Source organism: Pungitius pungitius, chromosome 17 (genome assembly GCF_949316345.1).
Source record: "Pungitius pungitius chromosome 17, fPunPun2.1, whole genome shotgun sequence".
In the NCBI taxonomy this organism is placed as follows: Eukaryota; Metazoa; Chordata; class Actinopteri; order Perciformes; family Gasterosteidae; genus Pungitius; species Pungitius pungitius.
The window spans coordinates 1695327-1720998 of NC_084916.1; the positions used below are offsets into that span (position 1 = coordinate 1695327).

The 25672-nt window shown below is 46.4% G+C and overlaps 2 protein-coding genes across 5 annotated transcripts; both read left to right on the forward strand.

Moving 5' to 3' along the window:
* The first annotated feature begins 256 nt into the window (after positions 1–256).
* LOC119219721 (claspin) lies at positions 257–10970 on the forward strand. 2 transcript variants are annotated; one of them, XM_037475100.2, is made up of 24 exons: positions 257–371; positions 1300–1417; positions 1881–2332; positions 2479–2628; positions 2804–2866; positions 2952–3024; positions 3137–3239; positions 3477–4018; positions 4128–4316; positions 4400–4560; positions 4631–4806; positions 5108–5160; positions 5323–5498; positions 5826–6336; positions 6704–6737; positions 6836–6950; positions 7030–7157; positions 7279–7440; positions 7590–7711; positions 8438–8565; positions 8687–8807; positions 9265–9341; positions 9872–10027; positions 10468–10970. In XM_037475100.2, exons 2-24 carry the CDS (start codon positions 1357–1359, stop codon positions 10591–10593), a joined length of 3879 nt encoding a protein of 1292 aa, XP_037330997.2. In that variant the 5' UTR covers positions 257–371; positions 1300–1356; the 3' UTR covers positions 10594–10970. The 2 variants fall into 2 exon arrangements, with proteins under 2 accessions (XP_037330997.2, XP_037330993.2); XM_037475096.2 differs by lacking the exon at positions 257–371 and adding an exon at positions 381–595.
* Positions 10971–15119: 4149 nt separating this feature from the next.
* Positions 15120–17781, forward strand: LOC119219678 (UPF0500 protein C1orf216 homolog). Of its 3 annotated transcripts, none has more exons than XM_062558566.1 (2): positions 15120–15263; positions 16599–17781. In XM_062558566.1, exon 2 carries the CDS (start codon positions 16621–16623, stop codon positions 17689–17691), a length of 1071 nt encoding a protein of 356 aa, XP_062414550.1. In that variant the 5' UTR covers positions 15120–15263; positions 16599–16620; the 3' UTR covers positions 17692–17781. The 3 variants fall into 3 exon arrangements, with proteins under 3 accessions (XP_062414550.1, XP_037330907.2, XP_037330909.2); XM_037475010.2 differs by lacking the exon at positions 15120–15263 and adding an exon at positions 15321–15397; XM_037475012.2 differs by lacking the exon at positions 15120–15263 and adding an exon at positions 15439–15722.
* Positions 17782–25672: the final 7891 nt, after the last annotated feature.

Genomic DNA, 25672 nt, shown 5'->3' on the forward strand with positions numbered 1-25672 from the left:
ACCAGGGGCAAGTCCCCATTTCTTTCTTAATGTATTGTGTTGTTATATCCATAGCTTACCTCTACCTAGTTATATGTGTGACACTTACCGCCAACATTTAGTTTAATTGTGCATTCTTCTGATAATTCTTATTGTTTCTTTGGTCACTCTCGTCCACTTTGGACCGAAAAGCAAAATCTCTCAAAATCCCCGCCCGCCCGAGCATTCCTGGGGTTTAAAATGAGCTCACACCAAGCCTTGTCGTCATACTGGGTGTATACAAACTTTACCATCAGACCAATAGGATCGCGAGAAGACGGCGATTGACATCTCGGTGAGGAAAAGCTGCGGGCCAGCTGTCACGGCGCGCGAAAGATCCAAAATTCAATTCGGTGTGTATGGAACAGGCGGGAGGACGAGAAAGAGCCCAGCTAAACGGTCTCTAAATATGCTTTAACAGTATACAATAGCCGTTGTCACACAGCCATTTGTTTTTTGAGGTCTATTTTGTCTGCTGGAATTCGATGAAGCGTTGTGTCCACTGGTTTTTATTTAACAAAAAGAGTGTAAACTAGCCCGGCGGACAAAGATGAGCCTGGTCGTTTCTCAACAGCAGGTGAGGACATTTTCTAGATATCCGTCGCTATTTTAACGTTCTTTCACGGAATAGTATCACTCTCACTTAAATGTCGTTAGTTACAAGGAGTGTTGGAGGACTGTGACGGTCTGTAGTCTTTAAAAAAGTGCTAATGTAGTTGTGAATGTAACGTTAGTTAGCGATAGCTTTTTAGCTAGCCCGCTAGGTTCGGTTTAGCCAGCTGTGATGGTTGAAGTCTTGGCCTGGTCGCATTTAATTCAATTTACAACGTCTACTCAAATGAGTTACGTCACAAGTCATGTAACTCGTGTATATCTAAGCAGATTAGAATATTGGGGTATTGATTACGGTTTTATAAAAACTTTCTATAGCATGCAACACTAAATGGCGGACTCTGTTAACAGCAATCATTGAATTGAAGCGATGGCTAACGTCCGTGCTCATTGTTTGGTTTGTGCCACTAATGTCGTTTAACATCCATCTGTCTGCGTAAGTCTTCCAATCGCGTGACAAGCTTTATGTTAATTTCATTAGCACACGATGTTTTCGAGTTTTTTTCTGACGAATAAAGACAAACGCTCTCACTGTCTGCCACCTTAACGTGGCACTGATACTCTTGCATGACTTTTTTTTAGATTTCATGAATCTATGTATCAAGTAGGTCTTCACAAGGAAAGATAGGCCACCAATTTATGATTTGTAAAATGTGCTTTTGTACCCAGACTGAGGCGCTCCCAGCTTTGGCCCAAACCGCAAAAGAGAGTGATTCAGACAGCGGGATGGGTTCTCCGCCAGAGGAGGTGGACCAGGAGACATCTAACAACAAAGAAGAGCTTCCAGGTGAAGTGACCAAACAATGGATGATGATGATGCAGGGCAGGTGACACTTTGGCTGTTTAAATGATGGTTAAATTAGTTTTAATGTCACTGCAAATACAGGGAACTGTATTCACATTATACTGTTTGTGTTTTAGCGGACACTTGATCACAAAGCTTACAATAGGTGCATCAGTCCAATTGATATTTGATCGTCAGAAAGTGATACACAAAATTCTTGGGACGAAAAATCGTAAAAGTTGAAAGGTGTTCAAAGTAATTGCTTTAACAAGTAAGTGCCTGAATTACTAAACATAAAATTAACGATCAAATGATGTAAGAGAAAGCGCAAGGTAACATTAATCATTTAGTAAAACTAGAGGAACACCAGAAGCAACTTAACCATTCACCGATAAGAAACTTTTTTTGGCATTGCCAATTTATATTCATTTATGCCTTTTTTTCTAAATAGTAATTTCATTTTCAGATTCTGATGAGGATGAAGACATCACGGTTCACAGGAAGCCTCACCGTAACGCCATTAGAGACAGTGACAGTGACGACGACGACGAGGAGGAGAACAACAACAACAACAACAACAGTGCACACATGGCCGAAACGCTGCACTTATCTGCTTCCAGCGGGGAGGAGATGGAGGCGGGAACGGCTCAAGAGAAGGATGAGAGGAAAGACGGGGGGGAGCAGAAGAAGAGCAAGAGAATAAGCCACGCTCCCATTGACAGTGAAGACAGCGAGCTGGAGCAAGCACACAGTGGAGGAATGGAGGAGCAACAGGAGGTGGTGAGGAAGGAGGCAAATTTAATGAAAGAAGGGAAGAAGAGGGAGAAGAGCCAGAGGCACCGGGAGAAGAAGGAGAAACGGAGCAAAGCTGTGGAAAAACTGAAGAAGAAGAAGGCAAGGCTCTCTGAAAATAATGAGGTTAGTGTAAAATTATCAAACAAACAAAAATAACATTCAAACAAAATACCACATTATGGAAATGTAAAGCTAAGCCAGAAACACTTTTTAAAGAATAAGAATTCTCAACGTGGATCATATTACGACATGGCACCTATTTCCCCCAGAACATGGGTCTTCCTCGTGCTCTGAATGACAGTGGGTGTCTGCTGGGCGACACAGACCTGTTTGACACTGGTTTGGGCGACGAGGACAAGGAGGAAGAGTCTCTGGAGGCCATCCGAGCTGCTGTCAAACAAAAGATGAAAAAACACAAGGTACCAAAAAATAATGATCACTGCTGCAATATTAAGGGTCAGAACAAGCACCTTGTTGAAGGCGATGCCAATGGTACAAATAATATCAGCAACAGAAGTTACTTATCACACTTTGGTGAAAAGGTTAGGGATGTCCTAACAGGTTTTGTAATCTGTGTTTTAAATATTGCTGCAGGATCAGGTCTTGGATGATGAGGAAGAGGAAGATGAAGATGCAGCAGAGAAACCCCAGCGTGTGGTATGCTGTGGCAAAATGCTTGGATGTATTCTAAATGCTTTCTTGTCAATATAAAATGCAACTTGTGATGTTCTGATGTTTTCAGGAGAGGAAAGCTGCGCGCGCCAGCAAAGAGGCAATGAGGCAGCTCCACAGCGAGTCACAGAGGCTGGTCAGAGGTCAGTTTACAACAACTTCTGATGCTGCAATGTCCAAACTACTTCTATTCATAATTTGATGCTCATTTCTCGCTACAAAGATCTTTGACACGTCCATTTGTCTTTGTCTTAGAGTCAACACTTGGCCTGCCCTACCACCTCCCTGAGCCGAAGACCATCGACCAGTTCTTTAAAAAGAGAACTAGGCCAGAGGGTCCTGCCATGGCGTTGTTGAAGTAAAGACAAACATAACGGATAATGCACACATGTTCACCCTGAAAAATCAGATTCTATAAAGGACAAGTGAACTACCAAAGCCACCATTTAACTACCTGACATGTTTAATTTCACATTAAATTAATTTAACATCAAGTCTTTCCTCAATCCCTGTCATACACACACACGCACAATAATTCAACTTTTACGGCTTCAGATGAATGAATAGGACTGAATGATTATCTTATTTCCTTTAGATCCACAAAGTATACAGCCATGATGTTGGAGACGCCGTCGGCTCCTCCCCCGAGTGAGCCTCCTCAGCCATCTGCCGTTCAGGACTCCTCTTCCTCTCTAGATCTGTCTTCCAATCCGATCCACCCCATACCTCAGCCCGCCGCCACCTCGTCCCCGCAGCAGGAGAGCCCCACAAAGGCCCAAGAGGCAACAGCTATCCCAGATTCCGACCTGGAATCTGGGCCGATGCTTTACCTCTCCGAGAGTCTGCAGGATACCGACACCGAATTTGCAGCGTCTAGACCTGATTCTGGAGAGGAGACTGCTGCGGCACCCTTGGAGCAGAAGAAGCCTGTGTCCGGCACTTCAGGGGAGCCTTTAGCCACCCAGTGTGGGGGCTCTGATCTGGGTACAGCGGAGCCTGCAGTGCGGCGACCCACCAAATCCAAGGAGGACAAATTGGCCCGACTGAGGAGACTTGGGCTGAACCCCCCGCCTGTCGCTAGGTTGTGTCCAGGTGATGGAGCGTTCATTGAGCTCGAACCTCCACCGCTCAACCAAGGTGAGAACTGCGCTCTTGAGGATTATAACCAAGTTCCAGGACGCAAGCCATGATGAATCCGATTGACCGAGTTTACTTACGTCCGGATCTTTTCCTCTTTTTCAACCAGGCGTGGTGGCCCTGAAGGAGCGTTACCTCCGCCACGTCAAGGCACCCACTCGCCCTCAGGGTGAGCGAACCATGCAGCTCCACATCGTGCGCAAAGACAGTGCTCAGTCTGGCCAAGAGGAGCTGCGCACCGACTTACTCACTGTCACCGTTAAAGACGGCGCAGAGGAGCCTGTGGCCACCAAACCAGGTGCGGATACACATGCAAGACTCTGGAGACCAGATTGTTGGCCTCTGTTCATCACTGACCCCTTCTGTCGCCTTGTGTCACAGGAGAGAAGCTGCTGACTCTGAAGCAGCGCCTGCAGCTCGCCATGGCCCAAAAGAGGCAGGAGGAGAGGGTGCGCAGAGCCGAGTTGAATCGCCTCGACAACGAGGACTGTGGCGGCGACGAGGAGGAGGACGAGATGACCGATGAGTCTGAGGAGGAAGAGGTAAGGAGACACTTTGGAGCGATCCTACTGATTTGTACATTGTTCTCACGGCACAATGTTTACTTTCTAGAACATAGATGACTTACTGGGAGGCAATGGTGTTGACGAAGAAGAGAAGGACGATGAGCAAGGCGGCGTAGCCCAGGGAATCAGGAGTCATTCTCCAGCACTGAACCAACCCTCTGACCTGATTCATACAGACGGTACACTCATGCTGTTCCCCAGCAGCTCCTGCTCTCGCACCGGGTAAGAGTAGTTTCTAGTTGTGTGACTGAATGTGTCTTTTTCAAGTTTGTAAATTGGCTAGAAAACCCCCCGAGAAATTATACAATTGCCCTTAATTAGTTGGCAAATGTTGAGTTGTAGTTTACTTACTCAAGCGCTGCCATGTTCTTTTAGGGGTGAAACAGTTCGTACAATGCATGATCATGTGTCTTGGAATTTTTCAGCCACTAAATACCTAACTACATTATTGTTGTGGTTTCATATTTGTATGCACGGTGTATACATGTAGTTGAGCTTCACTCGCACTGTTCTCCTTCTTCAGTGACGGCATCAGGCGTTCTGGTCCCTCTGGACAGGACAGCAGCAGCAATAAGGGTGCGTAGAGTGAAAGGCCGCTACGCTGGAATCAGACCAAAGTGTAGTCCTCAATAGTTATTCATGAGAGATGATGCTTTAACTAGAGTGATAACGGCAGGTTTGAAACTGCTTGAATGTGCTCAATTTGACGCTCTGCGCTCTTCTCTCTCTCGTCTCCAGAAGAGGATGACCATCTGTACTTGGGGAAGGACAGCAGCTTTGAGCTGGCCGGGTCAATGATAACCTCCTACCAGCCTGTCAGTCACCAGCGCTCAGCGGGGAGGAGCACCTCCAACTACTCCATCTTCCGTTCCCCTTCTCCATTCAGGCCCAGCTTCCTCGGCTCTGCCTCCAAGGTAAGATATACAAATAAAATAATCGGACCTGCATACAAGTAAATTCATGTTTTTTTACAATTTTAGTGTCCCAATTGTGTTTGTTCAATAAAAGCACAATATAGATAAGATCGACCCTCACATACATCCTTGTGCAGTCACACTTACACCTGCTTGTATTGATGTTTATCTGACCTTAAAAATAAACAAGAGCCAGTGAACAGTAAGAAGTTATGTTTACAGAAAATCTCATGGCATTATGAACTGACTTTTTCAATGATATATGGAAAATAAAATGAACATTATATTATCGTACAGTAACCAGTCATCTCTTCCCTTCTCTATCAGAGCTCTGGAAAACTGTCGGAGCCGTCTCTCTGCCTCCCTGTTGAGGACTCCCAGGACCTGTATGCGCCTGCCTCCCCAGGAGCAGATTCGGGGCCCTCGGGCAGGGCAGCTTCTGGCCCCAGCCACGGAGGAGACTCCGTGGGTCGCTTCTCCCTGGAGGATGACACCCACTCGCAGTTACTGGATGCAGACGGCTTCCTCAATGTGGGTCTGCGCTCCGCTAGGCCTCCCTCCCACAAGAGACAGCTGATAATGGACAGCCTGGATGAGAATGCAATGGATGCCAACATGGGGGAGCTGTTGGGTCTCTGCTCTGGGGGCTTCGGGGCAGCGGAGAGCCTCTCCGGCGGAGGCGGTCCAAGATGCCTCGAAGCGTCGCAGGAGAACGAGCTGATCGGCTTGTGCTCAGGAGCGTTTCCACCGACGCAGGCAGGAGAGGAGCAGAGGGAGGAGTCGGATAATACTATGGATCAGCTGCTGGGCTTGTGCTCGGGGAGGTTTTCTAGTCCAGGTAAACAACTGTTTGCTGCTGCACCTGTATTCCTTTTTAAATCAGGCATATGTGAAACTGCAAATCCGGCCGTCTGGGACGTCTGGCTGCGCGTCCATTGCGGCCCGCCGCCGGAGTGTGCACGGCCCGCCGGGTGACCGCTGCGCCGTCAGCTCAACCGTTGGCCGACCTGATTGTCAGTGGCCCGCGTTTGGTCGAACTGGGCAGTGACACCCCTGTGCTAGAGTGTACAAAAGAACATAGAGAAAAACTAGAAATAAATAGAGCTAGAACTCATCAAAGCTAGAACTCATCGCAACAAAAGTATCACTTTTTTCCCCACTCTTCCAGTGATATTAAGAACTTTCTCCTTTGCCGCCAATTCTAGGTTCTGCTCACACAGCCTCGTCGGCACAAGACAGGTACAGTTAAACGACCTAAAAGAATCCTAATCAAAGATGTATGGTTCTTCACAAAACTATGCAATCAAAGGTTCTCATAGTCATTTCTCTGTTTAAAGTAAAAAGCCAGATGAAGATCAACAACAACAACAACAAGAGGAGGAGGAGGAGGAGGTGGAAGAAGAAGACTGCGATTTCCGTCTTCTGTCAGATGTGGAAAGTCTCAGTGAACAGGTAAGCTTGTCTCTGAAGATTAATTTGCTCGATTTACATGTTTATGATGAAAATGACAAGTGGATTGTGGGTTTTGTAGGAGGACGAGGACGAGGATGGTGTAGAGGAAAACGGCGAGGAGGCTGACGAGGACAACGATGTAGAAGAGGAGGAGATGCAGGGAGTCTTTGCATCACAGCAGGTTAAGAGGAAGAAGAAGAGAAAAATGTAAGTGTACTGTAATTACATTTGGTGCATATGGAGGAATACTTTCACGCAAAGATTGTTTTCATCACATAACCCCGGCTGCAGCACAGAGATTACATGGCTTCTTGTCTCCTGCACACAGGCGCCTGACAGACTACCTGGAGTCTGAGGCTGAGCTGTCCGGCAGCGACATGGACGGCGACGACGAGGACGACGACCGAGGCAGCGAATACGAGGAGGAGGAGCTCCTAGAGGAGCTTCCCTCTGACGAAGAGCTTCAGGACCAGGTCAACAAGATCCACATGTGAGTGCGTCGGCCCGACCTCCAACCGCCCGAATGAGAGTTACTCCGATCACACCGGGAACATCCAGGCGGGCTAATTCAAGCGGGACGCCTGGGAAATGGAACGTGGAGAGGAAAGTGAGCCTTTGTCCCCTCTTGTTGTTCTTAAGGAAGCAGATAATGGACGACGACAAGCGGCAACTAAGGCTCTACCAGGAGCGCTACCTCGCCGACGGCGATCTGCACTCGGACGGCCCAGGACGAGCTCGCCGCTTCCGCTGGAAAAACATTGGTGAGTTTGTATCATGAAGTAGTAACCAACCTAGAATTTAACAGCGTTTTATAACGTGTGTTTATAATAAAAGATTTCAATTTGGTACAACTAGATCACATGTGTCAAACTCATGGCCCGCATGATCAAATCTATTTACTATTGGAGCGGCCCGCCGGTATATCGCACGCATCACCATAATACTACAAATCCCACAATGCACTCTCCGTGTGTCATCGCGGGCCCGCGAAAGCGCGCCTCACAGTCTGTATTACAAACCGCTTGTGTACCTTATCATCGTCCCTTTTACCGTAAAAAGCATACAAACAACTTTTTACTCCGTTAATTCTTTTTGTGGTTTTTCCCATAAAATGAAAATAGCGTGGCCGCTAAACCGGAAGTACGTCGATTTTCACAGTAAGAATCAGCGCAACCGTCTAATGACAGCGGTTACCAGGGTAACAAGAGGAGAAAAGTTCATTAACGGATATAAATAAATAATCCTGTCCGACGGGATGTGTTAGCAGCAGTAGGTGACTACACTCGCTGTCTTGAAGTCGGCAGTATCTGGTCCGAACCTGAAATGAGTTTGACACCCCTGAACTAGATGAACAGAAACACAAAGGATAGTAATCCCATGCATACCAGAATTTGCCAGAAATATATGTGCATGGACAAACTTAACAAAGCTTCCTTCAAAGTCACCCTGATTGTCTATTGAGTTTCCTTTTGAATTCTTCCTCTCAGATGATGGTTTCAATGCGGACGGCACGGGGGCAGACGGCGAGCAAGAGGAGGAAGATGAAGAGGTGGACCTGTCTGAGGTCCAAAGGAGGAAAGAGAGACTGGAGAGAGAACAGTGGCTCAGAGAACAGGTAGCTATAGTCTTTTCTTTTTCTTTTTTTAACTTCTTCTTAGAGAATTGTCCTTATAAATGTCCAAAAGGGGATGTTATTTTGTCTTCATACCTTTCTCTCTCTGTGTGTCTCCTCTCAGTCTGAGCAGAAAGCCAAGAAAGGAGAAGATTTGGATGCAGAGGATGAGAAGATCGGAGAGGAAGACAGTCGCTTTATGAAGCTGGCCAAGAAACTGACCGCCAAGACTCTGCAGAGAAAAGGTCGGTCTGCGAGACGAATCCATGAGCTCAAATAACAACACCCGACCTCTAGAGTGAACAGACATAATCGCCAGATGGATTTAGAGATGAAGCAGACACGGAGTGCACCAAAACACTGGCATGTGTCCCAGAAAGCTAAAGTGACACGGATGCCGTGGGCAATACTTGCATCTGAACAGTTATTTCCACCCAGTTGTGTCATTCTTTTAGTTCCTGGAGAAAAAGAAATCTGACCAAAAATAAGTGGTATGTGTAATTAGTAGCTTTTGTTACTGGCAACTCAAAATACAACTTGGGCTCTGCAACAAGACATCAGTTGGATTTAAATGGCCTTTAGTCAACTAAAGACATCCATCGGCTAATAACACTGCTCTGAAATATTTAACTTTTCAATCACACCCCTAAAGATGAAAAGATTTGAGTATCAATAACTCAGTGACCTAACTTTTCCTACCAGAGCCCCTTGGGGGCCCACAGCCAGAGAAGGCGACACCGGCCCTCAACCCCTTCCAGAGACCATCGCAGCCCCTACAGGTAGACCACCGCCAGAAGAGTGACTTAGTTTTGTGTTGTCTATTTTTAGGTTTTATATTCTGCATGTCGGCTCTTTTCGACAAAGAAAAAAGTAGTTTTTTTTTCTTGGTAATGTCACGGATGAATTGCTCAATTCCTGATTTCCACCCCCCCCCCCCCCCCCTCATGGTCTTAATCACTTGTGCACTCAGAATCCAAACGGTTTTAATAGTGTAATCATCACAGTGTAATAACGCGCACAGGCCTATGCTGAGCGTCCTCAGCTTGTTCGGGGGGAAAAGATGCCAGAAGTGAAATGTGGAAGCTATATTACAGCCATGTATAATCAATGCTATGATGGCACCATGTAGTTTTCATTGATATCTTGCTGTAGGCTAATACTAATATTGATGCCATTTGTTTCACTTAAACCGAATTGAGTTTGCTAATGTTTTATTTTTGATTGATTTATTTCACTTTGTTTCAGATCAGTGATTAGCCTTAAAAAAACAAAAAAATTGTGGTTTTATTGATTTATCTTTCTTCTCCAGGTGAGGAGAGGATCACTGCTGAGTCAGCCGCACTCGGTCCTCCAGAAGCTGGCTTCCATCTCAGACGCGAATCCTCTGGCACCCAGAAACGGCAGAGGCTTCCTGTTCCAAACTCTGTCCCCTGAGAAGGACAAGTCCAACTCGGACGCTCCCAAGGTACAAAGGGGCGCTCAATATGTGAGCCCTGGCATTCTCTGGCCCTCTCCCGCATTGATCAAAAAGACTTCAAATTCCTTGTTTCTGGTATTTGAATGTTTCCTTATTAGTTAAAGGGGAAATGACAATGTTTTGCAAATAAGTGGAAAGGGCCACATGAGCACCATAAGCTCATATTGCCCATTTTCCTCTGGACACAGATTACTTACTCCCTGTAAACCTCACCCGTCACACTCATGTGACAGGTGAGGTCTATTTTTTATTCGGATGTCTTCTACATTCAGGACACTAGGCAGAGCCAAGAGCCCACTCTTTCTGTTAGATCCCATTGTGCATAAACGTTTTTTTTTTTTTTTTTTTTTTTTTTTTCCCCCCCAAGTATGTTTTGACACGAGGTTTCTCATGGACTACGTTTGACTTTTTTTTTTTTTCATCCTCAGACGATGAAGAAAAGGGGGGCGGTGGAAGCAGTGAGCCCAGCAGCAAAGAGGGTTTGCAAGCAGGACAGACTGACGAGACCGACTGAAGGCCCCCAGAGGAGCGTCTTCAACTTCCTGGACCACTGAGGTTGCATCACCACCAGTAGAATGATGATGATGATGATGATGATCAGCAGCCAAAAAGCAAGAATTGTCCACCTGCATTCAGGATTTCACAAGCTAGCGAGACGTCTGAGGTGCCTCCTAGACGCTCCCGTCATCACTTGTGAAATACACATATTTGTGTGTTTACATGTTTACGCTGCTTTAAAATGGCAGGTTACACCAACAGAAGTGTGCCACACCTTACTTGACTTAATCTGGACCTTGTGACGAAGGTCCATTTAAAAATGTTTTATCATGTAAATAGGATTGATTTGTTTGTTTTTAATGGTTAGGGTGTTTTTGTTGTTGTATGATGTGATTTAAATGTTTTTTACATTGTAAATAAAATTGTATTTTAAGACCTTTTTTGTAGTCGGTAGGTGGTCATGTGTGATTGTCCAATGGGTGAGATGTTCATGCCAATAAATCTGGCACAGGTGTTCATGAGCTGGAGTAATTCTAATAAGTTTGGTGATCCTCTGATGTCTCATCGAGCGCACCATTTGATGAATGTATTAATTCATCCATTATTTGGATTTGTGTCTATATAATTGCAAAACCTATAACTTTGCCATCGGGCTAAGCTGTGGTTTTCTTGCTTAATATCAGATGTGGCAGCATGCTAGCAGAGCCTCACAGCCATCATGGCTTTTCATTCTCCTGCATTGTTTAAATGCCTATTCCACTGACTACTAAACAACCACAGGCTCTCCAAAGACTTGCTCTTTCAGATGTGTGTGGAACTTGATGGGAATTGCTTGTGTGTAATTACGTACAACAAATGATGTAAAAAGACCCCCGGGGCCCCCTCTCCTCTGCCTTATTGCTTGATGCGTTTTGGCACTTTGGCATTGCATTAAACGTGTGTGTGTGTGTGTGTGTATAAGACTGCGTTTGCCATCCACAGCACATCTTAAGGCAAACTCTTGACTCTAAAAAGACGGAAGGGCATGTCTTCTGACACGATCTACACACTGCACGCCAGAGGCTGCTGGTGACCTGTAATAAAGACTATTTGAAATCATGAAGAGCAAAGACAAACACAAACGGCTCGTGTCTCACAGCACTCATCCCGGATTGTTAGTGGGAAAACATCAATGTTTCCGCTTCTCCGCCTGTCCTTTGTTGTAAATAATAATAAATCTTTCTCTCTTTCACTTTGTCTCCCAGCTTTGAAGCGTAATCGCAGTTTAGATACTAATGATTTGGTAAGTGACTAATAATAGGCCGGCATTATAGGGAGAGTCCTCTAACGAGCCCTTTCATGTCTCTCCATCTCATTAGTGGCCACGGTGATTAGCAGGAGGTCCCGGGGTTAGGAGTGGGCGCAGGAGGCCCCATTACACATCATTAGGGGCCAATGCCAGGAGGCTCGGGAATGAACCCCGTGGTGGGCCCCGCCCACAGCGGGCGCCTGTACCTGCAGGCAGGTCCTTTTAATCCTGGAGTTGTTGGAGCGCTCGTTAGAGTTCTACCTTTCGTCAACGTGAGTCCGCGTCAGCTCTGATTGTTTGTCCCAAATAGTGTCCAAAAAACGAATTTCTTAGAGATCTTACGAGCCAACGAGCTTTGGGCAAATCAATGGCATGAGTGTGGAGCTGCTTCAGTCTTTACTTTTGAGCCATTACAACGCAATTAACCGAGATAAAGACTTGATTCCAAATCCCGAGGGCCTGTTTGCTGGGTCAAGGAATCAATCCTAATTACAAATTAATAGCAATAGTCTCTGCAAGTTTTCTTTTTTTATTCCCTCTTCTCTTTCTCCTCACCAGCATCTCCAAACTCAATTCCACAACTTTGTCTAACCCCTGAGAGGAAATTACGGGGTCAACGCATTGAAGCCAACCGCCCCCCCCCCCCCTCTGAACTCCCTATTTGCTCCCCACTTGAAAGAGGAGGAAGGTTACATGTTTTGGCACCAAGGCCCGGCTTCTAAATATCTAGAGGACACGGATCCGGCTTTAGTCAGATTATGAGGACGAGAGAGGACAGAGGGTGGAATAATTGAAGAGAAACATGAGCTGTAGCACCCAAGGGTGTGTGTGTGTGTGTGTGTGTGCAGCCCTTGTGTGTCGTGACGTTGGCACTGTACGCGTGTGTCTGCTCACATCTACGCCTCAAATAAAAGTGGATAATTAGTCCGCAAAGCCAACCGGGTGCTGGACCGGCAGTTCAATTTAGCACGTCCGGGCGGATTTGGATGATTTCCGTTGGTGGTGGTTGTTGTTGTTGTTGTTGAGACTGTTGGGTTTGCGAGCTGGAGGTCCGGCAGGCCTTTTACTCTTCACAGTCTCTGGGCATCTCAGCGCCGGGGATCTGACAGCGTGGCCCGTGGGTGCTGCTCGCCGCCCTGGGCCGCTGTCACCGCCGAGGACTGGTGCTGGAGCAGATGTGGAGCTGAACTGAGGGAAGTGGGTCAGGGCGCTGCAGGCTGTGTACAATTCAAACAAGGTCTTATTATGCACAAGGTAAGTCATGCTCCCTGGTTTGGGTTTTAGCTTTTTTGTTCTAACTCTTTCCTACGTGTGTGTGTGTGTGTGTGTGAAAGGGAGAAGATGTGGTCTAGGGTTAAACATTACAATAATCTGTCTCCCCCACCCCCCCCCCCGCCCCAGGAGGCCTCACAGACGACCCTCAGTCCTCCGAGTTCAGTCTATCTCGCCTCCTATCAGTGCCCTCTGTAGTTGTCTTTTGTAACTAGGGTTTTCTTTCAGGAGGGAGAGGGAGGGAGGGAGGATTTGCGTGTGACGGGGCCTTGGGCGGGCGGCTGTGTTTGATGATATTTTTTATGTGCTTAGGCTGACTGGTGAACGATGGGGAGAGAGGAGGAGGGGGGAGGTAGGGAGGATAGGGAGGAAGGATGCCTGGAGCTGATTCAGTTGAATGGGGATGTTGTTGAAGGAAAGGGAGAGGGGGGGGGGGGCAGATAGGGGATAGAACCTTGTGTGGGGAGGGCAGGGGGGAGGGATCGTGCGCGTGGAAAAAGGAGGAGGACAACGCAAGGTTTTTTATTCCTCCGCCGCCAGCGACGACATGTCAAGGGGATGAGAGCAGGGTAGAGGGAGACAGTGAAACACTTGTTAAGTCTGTCTGATGTTGCCCCCTCTAAACCACACACACACACACACACACACACGAACACACTTGCATGCCGTGCCCTTACATCTGAGACTGACAGTCACAAAAGCAATCAGGCACCACCCCGATTTGGAGAAACACCGCGACAGACCTCGCTGATGTGCCCATCAGTGTTGGATTGTGGGTAGGCATGCTTCAAAGCATTGAACACACCTGCGCTTGTGGATACGTGGCGATGAAGGTTTATAAAAGAAATAAACCCACCCCAACAGACACTGACCTTGATGTCAACATGTTGTTGTGATTTGTCCAATCCACTGTGGGATCTACTCCATTTCCCAGAATGCCTGCTCGGTGATGACCAGAGGACTGGCACAGCGTCGCTCCATGAGAAGATGGTGGAGAGAGAAACAACAGACTTTGCACTAGTATTAGTACTAGCACTAGTTCTCTGCAGCTGGAGGCCTTTATTGCAGAATGGCTGCGTAACATAACGCACATCTTGTGTCTCCCAACATGCACATATTCTTGTGTTTAACACTTCATTCACGCTGTGAACATTTGCACATCCCCAGATTTCGTATTTCCTGTACAAAACACATGTCTCCTCGTGTAAAAAGATTCATCAAACAGCTGCATCACAATCCCATCTTAAATTAATTTATCTTTAAACTTGAGACAGCCTTTGTACAGAGAAACACATGAGGCATACAGACTTGAACATACGTTGGACAAAACGTCATAAAATAAGGAATCATGGGCCAGTGAATCCTGCTGAACATGTGCCCAACATGCAAGCTCACATGAAACAAAATACATGTGACAAAACAAGTTTAAAACGGATTAAGTTTGGATTAGTTTGAAAATCGGTTGGGTGTTAACATACACCCATACAGGGTTTCAGACAACATTGAAGCATGAATCTTGGTTGATACTTTATGTAACCTTTAAATACTGTCCTAATGAGCATTACACACATTGGCACACACATGACCCCTCGCATGTAATAAAAGCTGCAGGGGTTAAAAAAAAAACAAACAGTGTGTTTGGTTTTCGTTGTCATAACAGACTAATGGACATTAAAAAGCTCATTTTAGAAGTGTTATAAAACTGCCTGTGTGGTTTGTGCTGGAGGGCTGAATGAAACAAGGCCTCGCTATAACTTTGCAATCAGGTCAACACCATGATACCATGGCTTTTTAGGGTTGTGACCATATATATATATATATGCATATATATGCATATACTTATAGACAACCCTACATGTGAAACAATGAAAGGCCTAACTGTATCATGACAGCCATCTATGTCCGCACATTGTTTCTCTCCTCCACGGCTTCCTCTTTCCTGCAGGCCCACCCCGGTGTAGGAAATGCCATGAGCACCGCCACTCCTGTTTCTTTTCTTTTTTTTCTCTTCCCAGGATCACAGAGGCAACGGGAGGATGGGAAGAGGAGGAGGAGGAGGAGGAAGAGGAAAATAAACATCGCATAGGAGGGTCGCAGGAGGAGGGGCAGTGTCCAGCTTCTCCGCCAAAAAGCCAAGCCGCGAAACCCCCCCCCAAAAAAAAGGAGGTAAGACGAGAGCAAGACCGCGATGCAGATGTGCTCCCGCGGCGGGGGGGGGGGGGGGGTTGGCTCTTTGGGCTTTAGCAGATGCGAGCAGGTCGCTTTTGGTCGCGGCGAGGACGCAGCTCTGATCTCATGGGGTGAGCGTTACATAACGCGCATCTAACGTTACGGCTTCTCGCGTCCTCTTCCCGTTTTCCCACCTCATTTCTCATCGCGTCGACAGGAGGAGACTCCGGGTCGTTTTTGTATTTTTTATCAGCCGGACGCACACGCCGTCGTGTTTCGCCGCGTGCGTTGTTGATAAAAAAAAAAGCTGCGTGCGCCAATAAAGCGCCGACATGCAGCCGCTCGGCGCCATTGGTCGCGTCCTGAGCGTTTACCGCCGTCGGTCGTGCAAACACGGGAGTCTTGCTTTTTTTTTTTACCGAAAAGAACAACCCGCCCGGCAGCAGGACTCCTGTGGTATTTATTTTCTCTTGTTTTTCATCGCCTGCCGATGGGTTTATTCTCTGGATGTGTAAAATGCACATACATTAAAGCAACTGTTTCCCCAAACAGACTGTGCAGTATTGTCATATTTATTTTACCGCAGAATCCATTCTTTTGTATTTGAAATTCTTAAGTGACAGAAAGGTTGGTGTTTCGTGTTTTGACTTGGAGAATCGGGTTTGTTTTTGTCCTCGTGCCCGGCAAGCATTAGTCCTCGCCTGCTGAAAGCGCGCCCCCGACAATGCCACAGTTGCTGTCCTTCAGCACCACGTGAACGCGCATGCACAGAGGAGAGGAGAGGGGGGATTGATTGACAGCAGCCTGAAGTCAGGATTAGAGTCATTTCCATTCGGAGGAGACATGTAAATATTTGATGCTAATAGAAGTGGAGTGTGCAGACCAGCCTGTATTTCTAGGCGTTATTAACAAGAGTTTGGTGCAACCCGCGTTTTTGTAACCATGGTGATGTTTTTTCTCGTCTAATTATCTCCCATCTTTTTTTCAATGCAGCTTTTAAATGTTCAAATACGTGTTCTATGCAGCACTCAGGCTTGCACACAAAATCAACTCGCACAGGCTACAAATAGTTGCCATCGAAATCACTTTATCGTTGGCTGAAGGCTCGGCTTGTTTCGGGTAACTCTTGAACTCCCCGAAAGTGTTGTCATCTAAGATTGGACAGATTTTGGTTTGGATATCAAAATGATATCGGTATTTTCAACAGAAAAAAACATTTTAATTAACTAAACAAATCAAATTTCCACCAAAGAATCTGACATACAGGTATACGAGAAAGAATGACGCTGAGGCTGTTTAAGTGCTTTAATGTTCCGTCCCATGTCGTTCCAGTGAGGCTCAGTCGAGGTCAGCGATGCTTCACCATCAGGACCAACCTCTGGACTCCGCCTATGGAGGCAAAGGAGGCTCCAGCAATGGCTCTTCCTCCTCGCTGCGAAACAAAGACGGTAACTTCAACTTCCTGTCAGGCCAAGACGACGAGGGCACTGGAGGAGGAGGAGGGGACGAGAACCAAAACCCGGTGCGTCCCCGCAACCTCGGCCCGCTGGGTCGCGACCCTCCCAACTCCAAGTCGCCCTCCGGTTATCACCACAACTCGGGGGTCCTCTCGCCGCGCTCCCGCCGGCCCTGCTGGAGCCGCCTGGAGCCCCTGCCAGAGATCGAGTGCGGAGACGACGGTTGTGGCCGAGTGCCTCCCGACGGGGCCGAGGAAGGCCGGGTGCAGGAGGAACAGAGGAAGGGGATGAAGGGCCACGCCGGGGAGAGGCAGCGTGGGAAAACGGGGATGCAGGAGAGGAAAGGCAGCCGGGGAAGTGAGGAAGAGGAAGAAGTGGCGCTGGAGGACGGAGACGAATGGGGCGACAGCGACTCGGAGTCCGACTTCAGCAACCGCTCTGGGGGCAGCATGTCCTCGCTCAACATGGACAGTGGAGGCGAAGGGATGCTGATGGGGGGCTGGGACCGCATCGGTGTCGGGGAACCCAAATCCAGCCCCCAGGAGTGCGACCCGACCAAAAACGGCAACCGAGAACCGCCTGGCAGACGCGGAAGCTTCGGCCGCAGGTCGCTGACGGGGAGCCACCTGGGGAACGTTCTGGAGGAAGGGCCAGAGGAGGAAGGCGGCGACCGGTCTTCGGACTCGGACAGCGAGATGCCAGAGCTGATGGACGCCGTGTGGACGCTGCGAGACCGCGAGCGCTTCAAGGCCCAGGAGATGGAGAAGCACCAGGTCCAGCTGACCATGTACCGCCGCCTGGCGCTGATCCGCTGGGTGCGCACCCTGCAGGTCCGCATCCAGGAGCAGCAGAACCGCCTGCAGTCCAGCTTCGACGTCATCCTCACGCAGAGGAAGGAGCTGCTGCGCATGGGCGCCGCCGCCGCCGTGGCCAACGTCCCGCCCCTCGCCGCCGTCAGCCACTCGTAAGGGGGGAGCGGCGAGGGATCATCGAAAACAGGAAGTGGTTGAAAACCACAGGTTATTTTTTTTCTGTTTGCCTCCATCCTGAAGAAACTGCCTGATTAAAAAAAAAAGAAAAAAAAGCTGCTTTGACAGACGTCTTTAAACTAAACACTCATGTTGCTGATTGTAATGCTTCCTTTTTTTTTACTGGTGTCCCACCCGGAGCACCAATACTTAAATGTGTCAACATCCAAACCAGAACACTTTAATGCTTTTATCAAGAATATTCCTGCTGTCGTTGTTTGTCTTGATCTTTGCGTGCAAAAACTATCCCCCCCAAAAAATGTAACCGTTAGCGAGATGGTCTGTACTCATGTTGTATATAAGATATAAAAAGATCATAGGTCATTCCAACGAATAAAGTTATATCATATATTTGTTTGTGTTGTCTGTTTGTTCGTGATCTGACCCAATGAGTCCGATAGGTCCCAGGTGAAATCCAATCTTTGGGTTTGTTTCATTAGACGCCCTGAGCCTTTGTTTCACAACAGCTCAGCATGTTGATTTTCAAGGAGCAGGTCTGTCAAAGCTCCCTCAGTGCAGATATGACTAAAGAAGGGCAGTCGTTATCTTCTGGAGCGGTACTCGCTGTTCTGGAGGCCTGCGGCAAATGACCTTTCATCCAACAATCGTCTCTTTGTCAGCCGAACAAAGTTTGGTCTGTATCATCTAATCACACGGGGGATTGTGTGTGTGTGTGTGTGTGTGTGTGTCTTCTGCAGGGAGTGTGATAGCCGTGTGGGCCTGGCTTGCATCTGCCGCCGCGGGCACTCCGAGATCGTCTCACCTCATTCCACGTGCATGGATGTGTGTGAGTGAGTGTGTGTGTGTGTGTGTGTGTCAAGAGATACCAGCCGCATTGCCACCCGATAATCTCCATCCTGAGCGCCCCCCCTCCACCCCTCCCAGTTACCCCCGACACTCCCGCCCTCACCCCGGGGAGCCTGGCTGTCTGCGCCCCGGGGCCCCGCAGGTCCTATCCGGCCGCGGCGAACAGACGCCGGTCCGGTGGCGCGCAGGAGAGCCAAACCCCGGGGCGAATTGGGGATAATCCCCGGCCATGCCTCCTCACTAACTGCGGTTTATTTCTGAAGCTTATCGCCTCTGTTTTGGACGCAGGCGTCTCGGGGAAAAGTCGGAGTCGATTTACATATTGATCCCGTGTTCGCTGGCGGAAGGTTGGAGGTTTGAGGATAACACGGTTACACCGGAGTGGGGACATCGAGGGGGAACACACACGCCTTTGATGGAGTGTTTTGTAAACCACCGAGACGTGATTTCAGGGTAGTTAGGAGGAATTCATCCAAACAAAGCGCACGAAGAGATAAATGAGCCTTAAAGCCGCTTCAAAGAAGAATCTGATCGGTTCCCCCTCAGGAAAAACTCTATGATTTGTGTCTGTGTGTTTTTAAAGCAAAACAAAAATATTAGTGCTTATTTCTAATAATAAACTGGTGATAGAGTTTATAGGTGTTTTAAATTGTTTCATTAAAGGTTAATAAAAAAGATATTGAGTCATTAATAAGACGGTCTTATTTGCAGTTTAACAAATAATATATTTCTAACAAGTTTCGCCACCATGGATGTCAAATGAGTCACGTGTTTTTCACTTTCTAACCCGACAGCATATAACAAGCCATCCAAATGTTCATCAATACGATATGTTCTTTAGTAGCACATTTCAAGGGTCAAAGGTCAAACAGAGAATGAGCTGACCATTTAGCAGTTAAAAAGACAAAGAATGTATTTTTTAGTTTTTTTTTCTCAACTTATAAGCACATAGCTCTGATACATTCCTCAGAGATTTTGGTCCATGTTGACATGATATCATCACGCAGTGTGTCGAGGACTCATTGTCATGTTGTAGAAACCAGTTTGAGGTGACATGAGCTTTGTGACGAGGAGCATTATCCTGCTGGAAGTAGCCATCACAAGAAGGTACACTGTGGTCATAAAGGGATGGACGTGGTCAGCAGAAATACTCGGGTAGGGTGCAGCATTTAAACGATGCTCTATACTGAGGGGCCCAAAAATATCCCCCATCATTACACCAGCAGCCTGAACGGTTGAGGCAGGATTCCATGCGTTCATGTTGTTCTCTGACCTTACCATCTTAATGTCACAGCTGATGTCACGACTCATCAGACCAAGCAACGTTTTTCCAATTTTGGTGAACCTGTGCGGATGGTGGTCTCAGTTTCCTGCTGTCTTCTGCTGCCCATCTTCTTGTGTGTTCAGAGGTATTCTGCATTCCTTTTTTTTAATGCATTCCTTGGTTGTAACGAGTGATTCTTTGAGTGTCATCATATCATCTCAAACCAGTCTGACCAGTAAGTGCATAAGCCATTGTCATTTATTCATCGGCAATCAGTTTATGGCGAATGTGTAAAGTAAACCTTTGGAAAAAAAACACAAAGTAGACACCATAGCATGTATATGTAGAACATAACAAACCGGGCTTGGTCTGTTGAACTGCGCTCCTCTTGGTACACCTTTTTAATTTAGTCAAGAACAAAGCGGAAAGGAAAAAACACGCAAGAAATGACAGGTGAGTTTTTTTTTCCCAATGCAGGATTTCCTGGAGAGCGCAGAGGTAGGTGCAGCTGCTTCTTGTGGCACCCCCATGGCGACATGGAGAGGCTACAAGAGGATCTGTAGTTTTTATCTGCTTCACCTTCTTCACAAAATTCCCTGTCTGGAAATTATTTAAATGTGTTTCCTTTCAATCCCGAAATAACTAAAACTTTTACATTCTTATATTTTAGCACCGTGAATTTCTTTCACTTAAAATACAATTGATTGACAGTGAGTGCACCGTTATGTATCTGTTTATACCAACAATTAAGAACAGAAACAAGCGAAAACCTAATCTACTGGATTATTGCATTTAGGCTATTTGGTCATTTGCTCAGCAGTATTACAATAATGAGGGATAAAAACACACAAAAAAACTCCCAAGCCTTATTTATACTCTCTTATAGAATGGTAGAAAGAAAAAATAATTAAAGAAAAATGTATATATATATAATCCATCAGGAGCAGCAAAAATGAGTAGTTCAAAATATTCGTCAGGCTACAAATTACTGAAATATTATTATTTCATAATATGGGTTAGGGTAAATTGTGTTTTATCTCATTTGGAAGCGCGCACGTTCAGTCATCTCTGACTTGCAGACGTTTCTTTGTGAGAGCCGCTGGGGCGAAAAGCGGCCGCGAGGGGGAGACACCCCATCACAGGACCCTCTGCCGGGTCAGAGCAGCGGCTGTTGTTCCTGTCTTCTGGCGCAAGGGGGCGGCAATGAGCAAGTGGTGCATTAAAGGGGGACCACCTGGGATCTGGCAGAGGGTTCCCACCGGGAGGTAGTGGATTGTTCTTCACTACATGTTGAATGATATGATGCAGCGGTTCATGACCTGAGATCAGGATGTTTAAAAACACATATTTGTGTGACTTGTTTATGTGAAGGTTCCTCAAATCGTTTCTTCATTTTCTTGGGAACAAATATTCAGATAAAACAAATATTCAGATAAAACATGAGACAAAAGATGAGATGATCCATTATGATATGGCTTTGTTTTAGGGGTCACAATAGCTGTTTCATACCTAGTTTAACAGCTCAGGTCCTGCCTACGTCTTTTTTCTACCACTTTTACTTAGACATACAGACAGATTTTAGGAAATTATTAGTCCATGTTTAATTACATAATTTCCCCAATGTTAACTTAACATTTTTTGTGTTGACAATGTTTTACAAATAGAAAAATAATAATCATAATTGAGAGGGGGAGTTAGAGTTGATTGTTTATTGTCCAGTGTTTAAATGATAATTTAGGGGTGAGTTAAGAGTATTGTGATGCCCTCTTTAAAATCCCCCACAGTATCTTCCTCACCGTGACGGAGTAACGTATATTCAGTTCCAGCCCTGCAAACTATAATGTTGGCACAGAGAAGGATTCAGCATATGTGAAACCATCCAGCTTTGGGACGCTGATCAGGATTTGATATAAAGTGTCTGAGCTGAATGTTCGGCTGCACTAAAGATCACGTGTGCCGAATCGACCCAAACGGCGTAAACTGGGGAAACATTTTTACCGTTACTTATCATCTCGAATGTGCATTTCACTGTGTGTATCCTTTGTGATTTTGACACATATCGAGCTTGTTGAGACCTCTTTGGGTTCATGGTGAAAAACACTCCTCCACATAAAAAGATAGCATGACTTAACGCCCTTCGCCTGAATTCAACTCACCCCTGCCTCTTAATCAAAGCACTCTTTGCTATTTTACACATTCGTGGCCGCGTGAGGCTTTAATTTCTCCTGCTGTCACATGTACAGCCTGTTTTCTTTATCTCTCTCTCTCGGTTTCAGATTCCCCGGGACACAATCCGAGGGCCGTGGTCTTGTTCGCGGATGCCCTTGACATGAAAAGTTCGGGGACCCCCGCCAGAAGCCTCGGCTGCGTGGAGCTTTCTGAGCAGAGATATTCACATACACCCTATCATGCTCTCGCTCTCCCCCTTCCTGCCTCTGCCTGATGTAGTGTGACAGTGTGTTCGCCCGCAGCACTCTGCTGGCGTGGAAACAATCAGCTTTGACAGAAAGGGGGTGGTGGTGGTGGGGAGGAGAGAGGGAGGTAGAGGAGTAGGGGGGGGGGGGGGGGGGGCTGCGGCCCTGAGGCCTGTGTATGATAAACTGGATAGAAAGACCTGTCGTCAGAGGAGAAACCACACAACACATAGTTAGATGGCTGGCTAGATGGATAGAAGGATAGATGGATGGATGGATGGATGGTTGGATAGATGGATGGATGGATGGATGGATGGATGGAAGGTTGGATGGATGGATGCATGTAGATACTTTGATGGATGGCTGAATTGAAACCACAAATCACATTAAACTGCTTTTTTAAAGTCAACAATCGGTGACAAATCAAAGCCAAAGGAATCAAGGATTAACTTTAATGTTAAAATGATTATTTGCCATTTTCGTTTCTTTTTCTGTAATTACTTTGATTGTGAAGTGAAACTAATTAATAAAACAAATCCTTTTCAACAAAAAGGAAGAGGCATTTTAATGCAGGATAAGCACGTGGGGTTTGCATTGTGGGATTGTCGCTCTTTTTTGCTGCTTATGTTGTGTTATTTTTTTGGTGTATTGTTTTTGTTGAATAAAATAATCATGTTGATATTTTGTTTTGACAGCTCTCACGCTGACCTCCTTTATTAAACATTGTTTTGCATTATTTCTGCTCATTCCTGCCGAGGATGCCCATTTATTGCATTAGAGTCTCATCAGCAACAGCTCTAGAAATCAAATGGCTTTCACTTAACTTAATTTCAGCCTATAAAAACCCAGGGACAGGACACGGACACCAATTTAATTGACAGAGAAGACAAAAACAGGTCAAATCCTCCTTTGAAACGTGAAACTTTTATAAAGTGAAACATCTAATAATGTGTGGTAGCAACCTGTTGACCGATACGGACCCAAACAGCATCGGAGGCCTTTGTGACCTCAGTGTCGCTCACCCACTTGACTCTCTTCACTAATTCAGTTAAAGCAATCAGGTCCATTGAGGGGCCCCTCTCAAAACACTGCTGTGTTTCATTTCCAGGACTGTGTGTGTGTGTGTGTGTGTGTGTGTGTGTGTGTGTGTGTGTGTGTGTGTGTGTGTGTGTGTGCGCGCGGATGGCTCAGCTGCCTCGGCTGCTATAACCAGCTAATAAATATGAAAACAGCAGGTTAAAACTTTTTTATTCGTCTCGTGCCTGAAAGGATTATACCCTTCTATAGAGTCCCGTGAAACCCCCCCGCACCTCATAATGCCCAATGTTGTCCCATAAAACGGTGCTGGACAAAAGACGGAGAAAGGGAGCTTTTTCACGCATAAGGGGTTTTCTCAAGAGCACATTGAGAGGAGCCCCGGCCCCTGGCCCCGCCCACATAGATTATCTGGTGAAAGCGCGGCTGGGAGCGGCAGGTGCGTGTGCCGGGCATCGGGGGTTGGAGGGGGGGGGGGGGTCGCAAGGGCCCGGTGACCATGCAGAGGGTGGTGCACTATGGAGAATTGCTACTGCAGCTGCCAGCAGGAATGTTTGCAGATTGTCACTTCCATTTAACTTGCCCCCCCCCCCCCCCCCCCAAGTCTCCACCCCAGAGATGGAGCTTCCCTCCCCAGGTTACCCCCTCCCACCCTCCGAGGTGGGGCTAAACGGTGACACCCCGTCCACAAGAGTGACGAGCGGCCCGTCCCCATGCAGCACCCCGTGAAATCGTGGATTAGAAGTGATTAAAAGGCGAAGAATGATGCGGATCCCGCAGTCTCTGTGAGGGAAGTCGCGATGCAGGGTGAACCCACTCTTTAACCCCCCCCCCCCCAGTCCCCAGAGGCTTCTTTCACACAGGTTATTGGATTTCAGGTTTGTTTTGATGCGCGCACACGAGCATATGGAAGAGAAGTGGGGGGCGGGCGGGGGGGGGGGGCTGCTTAATAATGCAGCTCTGCAACTTTGCCACAAAAAAAAAGGATCAAATAACATGAAGAATGCCCCTCGTACAACTTGCTTTTGTGTCACTTTGGCATCGCCTCTTATCTTCATTTTCACGCTTTCAAAATAAAATTCAGGATGAATTCATCGAAGGAGAGACCCCCCCCCCCCCCCCCCCCCCGGTTTGACCCGTCCCTTTGCCTGGATAACGGGCTGCTAGAGCCGCTCCTTGGTCTCTAATCTCCGTCATCCAAACTGTGTCCCCTTTCTGCAAACTGTGGCCCAAGGCTATGTGTGGGTCCGCAGCGTAATCCCCCCCCCCAAAAAAAAAACCTAAAACAGGCCCTGTTATTCCGCTGGGGTTTGGCAAAAGTGCGGCACGACGCTGCTTTTTCACACCATCTTCCAGCAAAAAAGGGATTAATGTCGGCACCATTATGAATAATGAGAATGAATAACAATCAGCCGGCTGTTTATCCCGCACCATTAAATAAAGGAAAGAGTGTCCTTGTGCCTTTTTTTTTATTGAACGGTCTTTAGGGCGTTCGAGGAGGGGACAATGTGGGATGATAAGTCACCATCTGATGCTTTAAGCCAAAGTACTGGCACTGAATGTGTCTCTTAATTAATGTGGAGACAGAGAAACAACAGCAGATCAGCTGTAAACTACAATGAACTATAATCATGGGACAAGACAAAGGCCACAGTCATGTCTGTGATTCCCTATTTGTTAAACTGTAAGTACTTTCTAAAATTATGGTTTTATTTGTTGTCTTGGTGTGGGTTTTTTTTTTCTTCTTCTTTTAAACTGTTCATTTCTTGAGCAATAAAAAAGGTAGATTCCAATATAAATAGGTCCCGGTATGAGAAGATTATAGTTGTTGGCTCATTTAAGCAGGTTATTGATTTACTGACTTTATGGCTTGACTGTGACACACAATCTCAACATCTAGCTCCTGACATTTATGGCTGAGCTTCAGCACGAGTTATAGTTTGCTCTCGGGTCTGCTTTGTCAATCTGCTTCAGATTTTATATTTTAACACGTATGTGCATACACTGGATTATAATTTAGCATACAAATATATATAGTATCATGATAACAATAAAAGAGTATAATTGCTATTCATGTTATGTTTCTATTTTCACCTCAATAAACACTGCAGTATTATTTAGTTTATATGATTACTATCAAGACAACAACAAAAAAGCCTTTGCATCTTTCTTATGTTTCTTCTCTTTATTTTGGCCTCAACATTTCTTTTCAATGCATTTTTCTGCATTTTATTTTTCATGCCAACTGTATAGTACAACTCCTTTTTGGGATGGTAAAAACATTGCTTTTAAAGGAAACAAATAATAAAACATGGAAAATGATAAAAAGGAACAAATGGAGATAATTATGACAAAATCAACCCAAATGAGACACAAAGAGACAAACGAAAGATTCCATTTG

Bases quoted from the DNA above. Each gene is read 5' to 3' on its own strand.
- LOC119219678 (XM_037475010.2), top strand. From the start codon at position 15,345: ATGCGAGCAGGTCGCTTTTGGTCGCGGCGAGGACGCAGCTCTGATCTC. The intron at 15,398-16,598 runs GTGAGCGTTACA...ATGTCGTTCCAG, and splicing joins CGCAGCTCTGATCTCATGGG to TGAGGCTCAGTCGAGGTCAG.
- LOC119219721 (XM_037475096.2), top strand. From the start codon at position 569: ATGAGCCTGGTCGTTTCTCAACAGCAG. The intron at 7,712-8,437 runs GTGAGTTTGTAT...TCTTCCTCTCAG, and splicing joins CTTCCGCTGGAAAAACATTG to ATGATGGTTTCAATGCGGAC. The intron at 8,808-9,264 runs GTCGGTCTGCGA...TTTTCCTACCAG, and splicing joins CAAGACTCTGCAGAGAAAAG to AGCCCCTTGGGGGCCCACAG.